At 42.5% G+C, this 12,079-nt stretch overlaps 1 protein-coding gene across 3 annotated transcripts in view; it reads right to left on the bottom strand.

Annotated features, from left to right (window-relative positions):
• The window catches only part of Zcchc4 (zinc finger CCHC-type containing 4), a 41,290-nt gene extending 29,579 nt beyond the window's left edge, over positions 1-11,711 (bottom strand). The window contains exons 1-3 of one of the 3 annotated variants that reach the window (XM_087583804.1): positions 11,290-11,708; positions 10,574-10,692; positions 9,287-9,369 (exon numbers count right to left, since the gene is read on the bottom strand). Coding sequence is in view for 1 of the 3 variants with exons in the window: in NM_001401428.1 (NP_001388357.1) it covers positions 9,287-9,369; positions 10,574-10,692; positions 11,561-11,684 (326 nt within the window). In the remaining 2 variants the exon portion in view is untranslated. 3 annotated transcript variants of the gene reach the window in all.
• Positions 11,712-12,079: the final 368 nt, after the last annotated feature.

Consider the following 12,079-nt stretch of genomic DNA (forward strand, 5'->3'; position numbering starts at 1 on the left):
TCAAGGCAGTGACAAATATTCGAGACTGTTAGAGCAAGAAATCAGCTGCCTGCCTGCAACTGAAATGTCTCTAGCCCCATGATGAGTGCTCCTCTGACAGCTTTATTCACGACTAAAAGACCGAGAGAGGAGATGAGGAAACTTCAGTGACACACAGTAAGGTCAGCAAGGAAGGCCCTAAGCCACAGATGCCCTGTGGGAGGACCAGCCGCCATCAGCAGCACTCATTTCAGATCACAGCAGCTGGTTCTCCCCACTGAGTATTCACTGGGTCCACACTGACCATTCTGACCCTCGAAGCCCTGACAGAACATACAGGGTAAGTTTTCAGATACTGTACAACTGGTCACCTACAACCATGACTAGGGGGAGCAGAGGGACTGGGCAGTTGTCGCATAAAGCCAGCATGGATCGTGACTGAAGTATCCACGTGACCCCAGAAGAGATGTGTACCAAAGACAGGAAATCCTCATCTATACAAACCCTGGGGTCAGCAAGCTGAAAAGACCTACCTCAGTAGTGTGGGGAAACAGCCCCAAGAACTGGAAAGATGGCTCAATAGGCGAGAGCACACACTCTGCTAGCATGAGGACCTGGTTCAAATCCCCTGCACCTCTGTGAAAAGCTGCAAATAGCTGCACATGCTATGAACTCTAGCAGTGAGGGGTGGCTATGGGGTGGAGGCAGGCAGATCCCTTACAAAAACAAAAAAGAGTAAACATCCACAGCCTTGTAAAGACTATCTAAGGAGCCTCAAGGCTGACTCGATGTCTTCACCCTAAACTCGAAGCAAGCTATTCTTACCTTTCTACTCAGCACCTGTGGAGTTTCTTCCAACCTAATTAGACAAAAGAAAGGGCATAGATGGAACAGGGAACACTGAAGTTTACTGATTCACAGTCAACACAGTCAAACACATAAGGTCCTAAGAAAATCTTCAGAAAGTAGCAAGCAAGCTTAGCAGGGTTACAAAGCAAACGCTAATGTAGAAACTCATTGTACTGTTACAGACTACAAGGCTGTGAGGTTAGTCTCCAGGGCAGCCAAACAAATAACACAAGAACTTGAACACATATCTTGACTTTTTCCCACATGAGACGCAATGAGACAGCCCACAGTGGATTGCTCCACAGCGTTCTTTACAGAACTACAACTCACACGTGAATTGGGCAACGATCAGACTCTGCCATCCTGACCACAAGGCAACGGTCATTCACTGCTGAAAAAAATCACCAGAGGAAAGGCTGGTGGGAGATTGTGTAAGCTACCTAATATCAATCTCAATACCATAAAATGGGAATAACTAACTAGCACCTGCCTTACGGTACCCAAAGGGAAGTAGGAAGAGAAGTAAATCAAAAGAAGGGCTGGCGAGAAGGTTTAGTGATTAAAACTACCCACTGTCCTTCTGAAGCTCCTGAATCAAGGCCCTGCACCCACATGGCATCTCACAACCATCAGATGTTGTCTTCTGGTGTGTAGCTGAACATGCAAACAAAGCACCCACATACATAAAAGCACAAATAAATAAATCTTTAAACCTGAAAGAAATCATCCAAAAGAATTGACTGTAGCTACTCTGGCGGGCTTCCTTCCGAAGCCTTAGGACTATGTTTCTACTGCCTCAGACACATCTTTTAAATTGAGATGTAATTCCTACAATTCACAGGTTTCTGTGTGCAAGTCACTGGTGGGTAGGGCATGCACAAGGTTGTGTTACATTGCCCCAGCCTAATTCCAGATCATTTTTATCACCACAAAAAGCTCATCTCATTGGTAGGTGCTCCCCATTTCCCCACCCCCAGTCTCACTAATCTACCTCTAGTCTACTCCAGACATGACTTTGTCTACTGTAGACATGTAAGATCAATGGAATAACAGAGTAGACACATGCAGATACTTATGTGAAATTTAAATAAAAGACTTTTGCTTCAAAATGGAAAGTGCTTTGACTTTCAGCCAAATAGATACATACAGCAAGTTGTGCCAAAGGGCTATTATGGGCACTAAAGCTTCGACGTAGAATTAGAACAAAGGGGGACTACAGCACAACGAAAGAAAGGGCAGAAGGAGAGAGACTGTGGAATCCAGCAGGGGCAGGGAGGTTTTGCACTGGAATAGTGTGTAGGCCCACACATATAACCAAAACTAAGAAAATCAAGTAAAAGAACTCTAAGACATATTCAAAAGCATCAAAGATAATCTAAAGAAAAGTACTTCAACTAAAAGGAAAATGATAAAACATAAGAAACAGTCATTTCTCATTTACATGGATGAAGGTCAGAGAAAGGGTTGTACATGGGGTACAGAGTTACAAAGGAGGACTAGCAAGATGACTGAATATGTAAAGCACTTGCCATGAAAGCCAGTTTGATCCCCAGGACTCACAAAACCACAGTGATGGGGAGGTCTGAATCCCAAGAAATGTCCTCACCCTCTATGCCCGGGCTGTGGCCACATGCACCTGCACTTGCGTACACATATCATACATGTAAGAAAGTTTCAAGGGTGATAGAAAAATACAAAAGAAACACCATCACCTCCCAACAGGAGAAAAATGTAAACGATATATAAAGTGAACAAAAGAGAAGCCAAAGTAGATGGACACCAAACCCAAGGCATGCAGAACTGTTACAACAGAACAAAAATGGTCTACGTTGCTGTGAGAATAAAATACAGGTGACTTATTCCCATGCCAGAGGTGCAGACTTCCATTTTCCAGATCACAGAGAGCAGGAGGCAGAAGGCCCTGGGCCCCTGGGGTCTTCCCTGCAGGCGGTACCCACTTACCTACAAACCCACAGTGCATCTTAGAGTAGAACAGTTAGTCTACCTCCTGGCTAAGACTGTGTATCAGAGTGGAGAATGAATCTTGAGCTGCAAAAGGATGGGAATTTGGGCAGGGTATACCAGTTGATCATGAAGACTGCCCTCCCAAGTACTCCCCACTAGCAAAAACCAGGGTATGGAATTTGCACTGTACCTATAAAAACCACTGGTTTGTGCCAAACTGTGTGAGTTTGTTTGGTTGGAATGGGTTCTGGAGGAAGGAGCTGCAGGAAGTGCCTGCCTTCAATATTTGGAGTGTTTCAACCTCATTATAGTAGGATTTAGAACTTGTTTCATCCAAGAAAGAACGATTTCTCCATCAAAGAAAGTGCATCACTCTGGATCAAAGCAAAATCCAGTATGTCATCACTACCACGAAGCACATGTTTTCACGTTTTTATCTTGGCGTATTTGCCACTGAGGTTGGATGGATAACTGCTGTCAGCAGAGGTGCAGCTCAACTGCATGCTCACATCAAAGTGTGGTCCCAGTTCCTAATGCCATCGTGTATTTAAGTCAGCACTGCATGTTCCTGGGATCCCTATGAAGAGTCCTCCGTGAAGCCATGGTTCAGTAGAGAGAGTGCAACCACACAGCCAATGGACACATTTGGTACTGGAGATGAACACACTTGCCAGCCACAACACACACGGGCTTTATAAGACCTAAGGAAGCAAGGTCCGCAGTGATCTAACCTGACAGCATCTACAAACAAGCCTCCACACAGGACTGAGAAGGGTTACCTTGAATTGCTTAACTGACATGGGAAAAGCCGCCCAGATAAAGGGCAACGCTTTCCCTGGACTTGTGTCCTACACAGCATGAAAAGGAGACTAATAGAGCACTCTGTGTCCTGACTACAGACTTAAGTGACCAGCTGTCTCAAGCCTTTGACGCCAGGACATTCTTGCCAAGATACACCACACTCTCATGATGTGAGCAAAAATAAGCCCTTTCTCCTTTAAGATGCTTTTGTCAGAATATTTTACCATGGCAACAGGAAAAGTCTGAAAGAAGTATGTTACTGGGGGCCAGCTTTGAGGTTTCAAAAGGCTCATGCCAGTTTGAGTTAGTTCCCTCTATTTCCAGTTTGTGGTTCAAGATGTGAACGCTTGGCTGTTCTTGCCACCATTTCTCGGGTCCACTATCATGGCCTCTAACTTTCTGGAACATAGGCCCAATTAAAGGCTTTCTTTTATAGACTTGCCTTGGCTGTGCGGTTTTATCCCAACAGCAGAAAAGCAACTAATACAAAAAGCCATAGTGGGCAGGCAGGACAACTCACCCACCTGAGAGTGACCAATATCAAAGAGAAAAGAGCACTACTGTCTGACCCTAATCGCTTCCTTCCTTCAAGGCCTCCCAGAATGCTCGGCAGAGGGCTCCGGCACCAGCTCGTTAAGCTTTTCTTGATGGAAGATAAACTAAGATTTTACATTCATCCCATATCTCAGGAGCACAACATTGCTCACCTATGCTGCTTTAAATTCAGCATTCAGACAGGCTTTTGAAGTTGGAGGGAAGAAGGAACAGGAGCCGGAAGCGCTCAGAGTACTCAGCTCCTGCCTCCTGTTTACTGCACATGCCCTGAGGGAGAGGAAATTTTATTCTGCCGCATGGCTCAGCATGATTCACAAATTGCAGGCTAGCATTTTGAAATGTCATTTTTATTGATCTCTATTTGATGTTCCATTTGCCTTTCCTGGAGTACACAAATTATGTTTATGGCATTTGTCTAACAGCAGACCTTGAAAATCTAAGTTTAAATGAGTTCTGGAAAAAAAAAACATAACCAAATGAAATATCAACCAAACAAAATTATCTGGATGCACATAAATTAACACTGATCTCCACATTCAAATTTATCTTCCCCTCAGACTTCATAGGTCACAATAAGGATGGAGGCACACCATATAATAGAATATTAACATGTTTTAAAGCATAACAGGCAGCTAAAAACTATAAGGAAAAGCAAAGCTGAGGCACAAAATGTAAATCTGTCAGCTGAGCACCGATGAAATATAACACAATTCAAAGACCATGTTAGGAACAAATGCTTATCAAATCCTGCTCCATAAACTAGAAATCTGTGCAACAGTCCCAGACCCATAATGAAAACTGGGTAACGAAGATCTATTCATCTCACTGCCACCATTCTTTTCTAACAGTTTCAGAACCCCAGCCAGCTGGGAATCATGGTTCGTGTGCACTTGGGAAGTTGAGTCGGGAAGACTCCAAGTTCAAGGCTGGCCTGGACTACCTACCAAGACCTTCTCTAAAAAACAAACGAACAAACAAACAAACAAAGCAGTAGAAAGGTCTTCCTATACTAAGTATCAAGTCTCAAGACAATTTATACTTGCAATATAGTTCTTTAGTAAGCTAATTTATAGATGAGTTGACATAGTTAAATTACCCAAATTAGAAGACAATTACAAGAATTGTAATTGGAAACCATCCCAAGAATGTATATCCTTAGGTTCATCCACACACAATAAACTCCTGGTCTCAACACAAAGGCATGTTAAGGGGACAGGTAATCGATCCACTGAGGTTTGACTTGACCTCAACATGATTTATCTTAAGGTAAAGTTTAGAAGAGTATTGTACCTAGAACTTTCCCTCCACACAGCATGTAATAAAACTTAGGAGCACTGACCATGAAGCAATGCCATGAAATCAATTCAGCCTCTGTGAATTTCTCAAAACCTGTTAAGAGTCCACATCTTTACAGGGTACAGATCAGCTAATGCACAAGTCAGCAACAACGTTCTCACTTTCCTGGGCACGTAAACCTTATCAAAGAATTCAGCCTACACTCAGCATGTTCTTCGTCCTGTGCATCTTTGTATCTATACATACATGCATGGGCTCCAATGCCAGCATTTATGTTTTCTTTGAACTCTCAACAAATACCTGGTATACGAACAAACAATTGGAGGAATGGAGGTTTCTAGAAATAAAACCTAAGGTTATAGGTCACACATGGTTTATGATGTTGAAGATAATTTTATCAAAACATACTGTCAAGAGATCAGCAAAAGGCAGATGAAGTTACTGCTTTCCCCTCAAAATATAGCCTCTTGGAAATTCAATACTTTAGATTTTAGCCAGTTTTAAATATTAAATATGCGAATAAAGAATTATTTAAGAGGGGCTGGAAAGATGGCTCATGGTTAAGGACACTTGTTGCTGGTGCAGAAGACCAGAGTTTTGCCCCCAGTCCTGAAATGATGGCTCACAACCATCCATAACTCCAGTTCCAAGGGATCTAATACCTTCTTCTGGCCTCCTCAGGCATTAGGAACACACATGATGAAAAAAAAAAAAATACACACACACACACACACACACACACACACACACACACACGCAAGCAAAATACATAAAAGAAAATAAATCTTAAAAACAGTCTTTAAAACATTCTTTATGAGCCAGGTTTAGTGGTGCACTCTTTAATCCCAGCACTTGTGAGGCAGAGGCAGGTGGCTCTACATGAACTCAAGTCTAGCCTGGTCTACCAAGCAAGTTCCAGGGCAGTCAGGGATATTACACAGAGAAATCCTGCCATGAAAAACCTAAATAAATAAATAAATAAATAAAATTCTCTATCAGGTTTGGAAAGATAGTTAAATGGTGAGCTTGACTTGAATACACAAGGCATGTGTGAAACATAGCCCCACACTCTGGCAGCATGGAGACAGAGCAGAACCCCACTCCAGACTAAAGTTTATTATGCAGAAAAATGGATCACCCAGCTACTCTCAGTCAGATTCTAACCATATCACCAGTAAATATCCTTACACGACATGAAAACACACGTATCAGATAAGAATGGCAACAGAGATACAGAGCAAAGCTACGTACATAATATGACTATGACTCCATAGAACAAGCAAACGTTAGTGTCAATGTCACTATGCCCCCTCCCCCCAAATGGCTATGCGGTGACAATGTCCTAAACAGAAGAACTTTGGCTGGCTAAACAAAAGGATTGTTATTGAATAAACAAGACTAAAGATGGGTTTCTGCTTACTAGGAGTCACCCTTAAACTACCCTCTTAATCTGCCCCCAAAGGTCAATCAGCCCAAAGACCCCATCCCGCTAATGGTCATGAAATCCTCTTGCTTTTCCACCATTTAGCTCTCTTCTCTTCCTCCACCCCCAAAAAGAGCCTTGACAGATTGATCCCCTATAAACCTTTCTTTCTACCCACGGACTGGTCCAGTATAGAGAGAAACTCTTGTGCACTGTGTATAAGCATTCACCTGTCAATAAAAACGCTGTTGCCAATGAGCTAAAGGAGGACATGGGAGATGTGAGTTCCGAGAAAGCAAGAGCGAGAGAGCGAGAGAGACAGAGACAGAGACAGAGACAGAGAGACAGAGACAGAGACAGAGAGACGGAGAGAGGAAGTCTAGGAAAGAGATAAGGAGACTCACCCCAAACTCTGAGGAGACAGTCACATGAAACTGAGAAGGTAACCAGCCATGTGGCATGCTTAGATTAGAATAACTGGATTATTGAGATATGAGCTTAAGGCCTGAGCATTTATTCATGAAATAATAATAACAATTCATGAGTCATTATTTCAGGGAACAAAGTGGCCAGGTTGGAAAAACCCACAACTATGGTCCAGTTCCATTGAATCACTGCACTATCACACTTAACAGAGGGGAAAAAGCCAGGATCAAATCCTACAGGTGCAAAGGGGATGGGGTGCAGGGCAGGAAGCATAGGCAATGTGTTTCTATTCCCCAAACCATCAATATTGTTTCCTACAGTTATGATAATCACATCCTGACATATCTTCATCTCCTGTCTACATATAGTAAATTATTATAGATCACTAATTGCTATCTGCTTTCATGTCTAAAATGATCCTTTGAATCAGAGAGGCAGAAAGTGTGAGTCACGTTCTAACAGCATGACTTTCGAGTTGCTTCACTGCTCCAAGCTGCCCCTTCCCACCCAAGTTGGCCATCTTGGCAGGATTGACGTCACACGGGTAAAGCATCTTGCAAAGCACCAGCCCTGAGGGAGTGCTCCCTCATACCACTGCCTTCTCAACCTTCCTCATTGTGGATTGAACAGGAAACAGACCTCTCTCTCTAGTTAAGTACTGAAGTGAAGAGGCAATCAAGTTATATTTAGAAAAGCACTCTCTAGTACAAGATTTAGAGTCTAAGGAAGCTCAGGCAAGAGATTTTATTTATTTATTCACTTATTTGGTTTTGGGTTGGGTTTGAGGGTTTTGTTTGAGGCAGGATCCCTCTCTACTTTGCTCTGGCTAACCTGAGACTCACAGAGCACCACCATCTTGACTTCCAATGCTGAGATTAAAGCTATTCACAACCATGCCTAGCCTCAGACAAGACACACCCCAGAACTCCTTCTCATGTGGCCAGAATAAGGCCTCACAGTGCTGAATGCTGATGCCCAGGTAGCAGAAGAAAGCACCATAAACAAAAACCTGTCTGTCATCTGCAAACTGACAATCAGATGGGGGTAAGGGGTGTCAGTTTCCTGGACAGCTTCATCCAGCTCATAGAGCACCATGCCCAAGGGCAGACATGAATTTTTGTCACAGGTTTCCTATGGAACTACATGTACGGATTCTAATGCATCCAATAACAGTTTGATAATGCTGGGTTTTAAGATGTTTACAGCTTGAAAAAGATCTCACCTATACTGCTAGGCTTGAGAGGCAGAAGCACAAGGATTATGAGATCAAATCCAGCCAGAGCTATACAGTGATATCCTACTTAAAAATAAACAAGGGAGTGGAAAGGTGGCTCATCCACTAAGAACAGATACTGTTTTTCCAGTGGACCTGGGTCCAGTTCCTAGCATGAATGTGGTGGCTTACAATGCTCTCTAACCCCAGTTTCATGGGACCCAATGCCCTTTTCTGGCCTCCATAGACACAAGGTGCAAATATATTGCACAGACATATGTGAAGGCAAAAATACTCATATAGTAACATGGATTACCTTGGAAACATGCTAAATGTAAAAATCATAGATATCGGGGTTGGGGATTTAGCTCAGCGGTAGAGCGCTTGCCTAGCGAGCGCAAGGCCCTAGCTTCGGTCCCCAGCTCCGAAAAAAAAAAAGAAAAAAAAAAAAAAGAAAAGGGAAAAATCATAGATATCAAAAACAAATAATATATGAATAATATATGAGTAATCAAATTAATAGCCACAAAAAGGTTTTGGGAAAATAGAATAAGGAGTTATTACTTCATTGTGAAAACCTTCTGATTGTTTGATGAGATAAAAATGTTTAGGACACAGAAGTAATAGCTGCATAGATCATGAATATAATCAACACCAGTGAATTGTATACTTGCAAATGATTAAAATAGAAAGCGTTAAAAAATAAATAAATGAAAGTTAAGTTTAAAAAGCAACATTACTGCCAAAACAATAAAGAAAAGAAGACATCACACCAGTACCTTTCTATGCATTGTGCTCGGGATAGAGGAGGCTGGCATCTTTGATTATGAATTTCCCGGGCAGCAAGTCTAGCTTCTGACAACTGAAAGACAGAACAAACGTATTTATTTGTTTGCTTACTTATCAGAAGGGCAGAACACACCACCAATACTACTCCCTCCTTGGCTGGGACTTCTCATTCTCCAGAACTCTTCAGAAATAAATGACTGTTGTTTTTCAATATTCTTGTTACAAAGTAGAAGGTGCCAGTAGTAATGACACAATCGGGAAGCAGAGGCAAGAGGATCTCTGTAAGTTCGAGTCCAACCTGGTCTACACAGTGACCCAGGACAGCCAGAGTTACACAGTAAGATACCAAACACTAATAAAAAATAAACCAAAAGGTGGGCTGGAGAGATGGCTCAGCGGTTAAGAGCACCCGACTGCTCTTTCAGAGGTCATGAGTTCAATTCCCAGCAACCACATGGTGGCTCACAACCATCTGTAAAGAGATCCCATGCCCTCTTCTGGTGTATCTGAAGACAGCTACAGTGTACTTATATATAATAAATAAATAAATCTTTAAAAAAAAATAAATAAAATAAACCAAAAGGAACCAATAAATGAATGAATAAATAAATAAATAATAAAATTGAAGTTAAGACATGTAACAAATCACATCTTATAGGGAACTAATTTTCTTTTGAGATAGTAACACATCTGTATCAAAGTTCAGAGTTAAGTATTAACTTCAATGCCCAACATTAAAAAAAAAAAATCCAGAGCATGAAATTTTCATCCCTCCTAAGGTATTTATTTATCTCAGAGTAGACAGATGGCTCAGCAGTTGAGACCAAATACTACCTTAAGGCCCAACTCTCTTTGAAACACCTACATCAGGAGGCTCACAACTGACTATACTCCAGTCTCAGGGGATCCGAAGACCTCTTCTGACATCCACAGGTCCTTGCACTCATGTGTACATACCCATAAATACACGGACACACATATGCACATAATTAAAAATTAAGCTGGGCAGTGGTGACGCTCACTTATAATCCCAGCACTAGGGGCAAAGGCAGGCAGATCTGACGCTGTTTTAGGCCTGCCTGATCTACAGAGTCAGTTCCAGGAAAGCCAGGGCTACACAGAGAAACCATGTCTTGAAAAAACAAAGAAAAAGAAAAAGAAAGAAAAAAATCTTTAAAAATACCAATGCATTAAAATAAAGAAATCATTTTATATAATGCTTAAACTACATGTTTACTGGATCATTCTCAGTAAAACTGGTCAAAATGTTACCGTACCTTTTCATCTTCCCATTGAAAAAAATTACAGTCTTTTCTATCTCTACAGGCTGAGCAGGCATAAAATTTGCGTGGTTCTTCCTTCCCTTGGCTCACTTTTACAAAGAGAAGAGTGGGCCCTGGTTCCAGAATAGGAAGAAAAGTGTCAAGTTATTTGCTTTCTCTGCCTTAAATAAAATTTAGACATTATGTATAATTTATAATTCAATGTACTATCCTCTTTGATAAACTTTATTTTCTTCAGTTGCAACATTGATGCATTTGAATATTAGAAATAATTTTAAAAACTGCTCTCTTCAGGAAGAAAATGCTTTTTGTCTCTGTTACAAAAGTCAACAGCTTGGGTCCATAATGAAAGTAAGCTTAAGGGGTTGGGGATTTAGCTCGGCGGTAGAGCGCTTGCTTAGCAAGCACAAGGCCCTGGGTTCGGTCCCCAGATCCGGAAGAAAAAAAAAAAAAGTAAGTTTAAAGGAACAGACTTGAATAAAACAAAAGAGAAAGCCCAGAGAACGGCAAGGTTTACTATTACCATTTCCAATGAAACCCTGAGCTTTACAGTTGGAAAGCTCGGAGAGGTAAATTTAATTTGGCTTCCAGGATGATGTTGTTCATTTTAACTTCAAAACAATAAAAACCAATCAAATCAACAGATTAAATTCTGCTAAGAACTTGGCAACAGGAATCCTTCAGTTCCGTGCATTCTACATTCTGCTTACCTCCCTAACCCGTCTCCCAAAGTAGAGATGTTAACAGCTCTGGAGACAAAGCTCCAACAGCCAGGATCTCTCTAGGGGTTTATTAAATATAATAAAAAAAACTCTTTCTGAAAACGGGTGTTATTCAAGCATCACACAAGGCAAGGAAGAGGGACAGGGGTGGGGGGAAAGCCTTCTCTTCCAGAGACAAATCCGGAAAGCCCGCAGAGCATCCAGCCCAAGCCTCGCCATTGGCGAGAGCCGACAAAGCTGGGCGCACACGCCGACCCACCGTGTGGGCACTGCGGGGCGGGAGCCCCGGGGTTCGAGGGAAGCGCCACCTCCACCCCGGACGCCCTACGCCCCACGCTGCCTTCACCCTCCAGGGACTCAAGACAGTCCATGGGCGCCGCCATCTTTCCGCCGAGGTCCCGAAAGCCTCTGTCTCAACCAAGGAGGCAAAGAAAGAGCGCCTCCGCGGCACACCGGACCCACAGCGCCCCACGGGTCCTGGAGGAATCACGCCGCCGCCAGACACAGAGCCGGGGAGACTGAGCAGGACACACCTCCAACCCCGTGGCTGTTCTTGGGTGAAGCTGGTAGACCTATGCCAAGAGCACACCTATAACCAGGAGAAGAGATGAATTTTTCGAACAAAGATCTGATTAGATTATAGATCCAAAAGAGCAACAAAGAGCTGAAACAATAGCCGAACTATCAGCTCAGCAGCTGTATTGAGTTTTTACAAAGCCATAAAACTGTCTAGATTTTTGGTTTGGTTTAGTTTGGTTCTGTTCTGTTCTGTTCTGTT

Source organism: Rattus norvegicus, chromosome 14 (genome assembly GCF_021556685.1).
Source record: "Rattus norvegicus strain SHRSP/BbbUtx chromosome 14, alternate assembly SHRSP_T2T, whole genome shotgun sequence".
Taxonomy (NCBI): domain Eukaryota; kingdom Metazoa; phylum Chordata; class Mammalia; order Rodentia; family Muridae; genus Rattus; species Rattus norvegicus.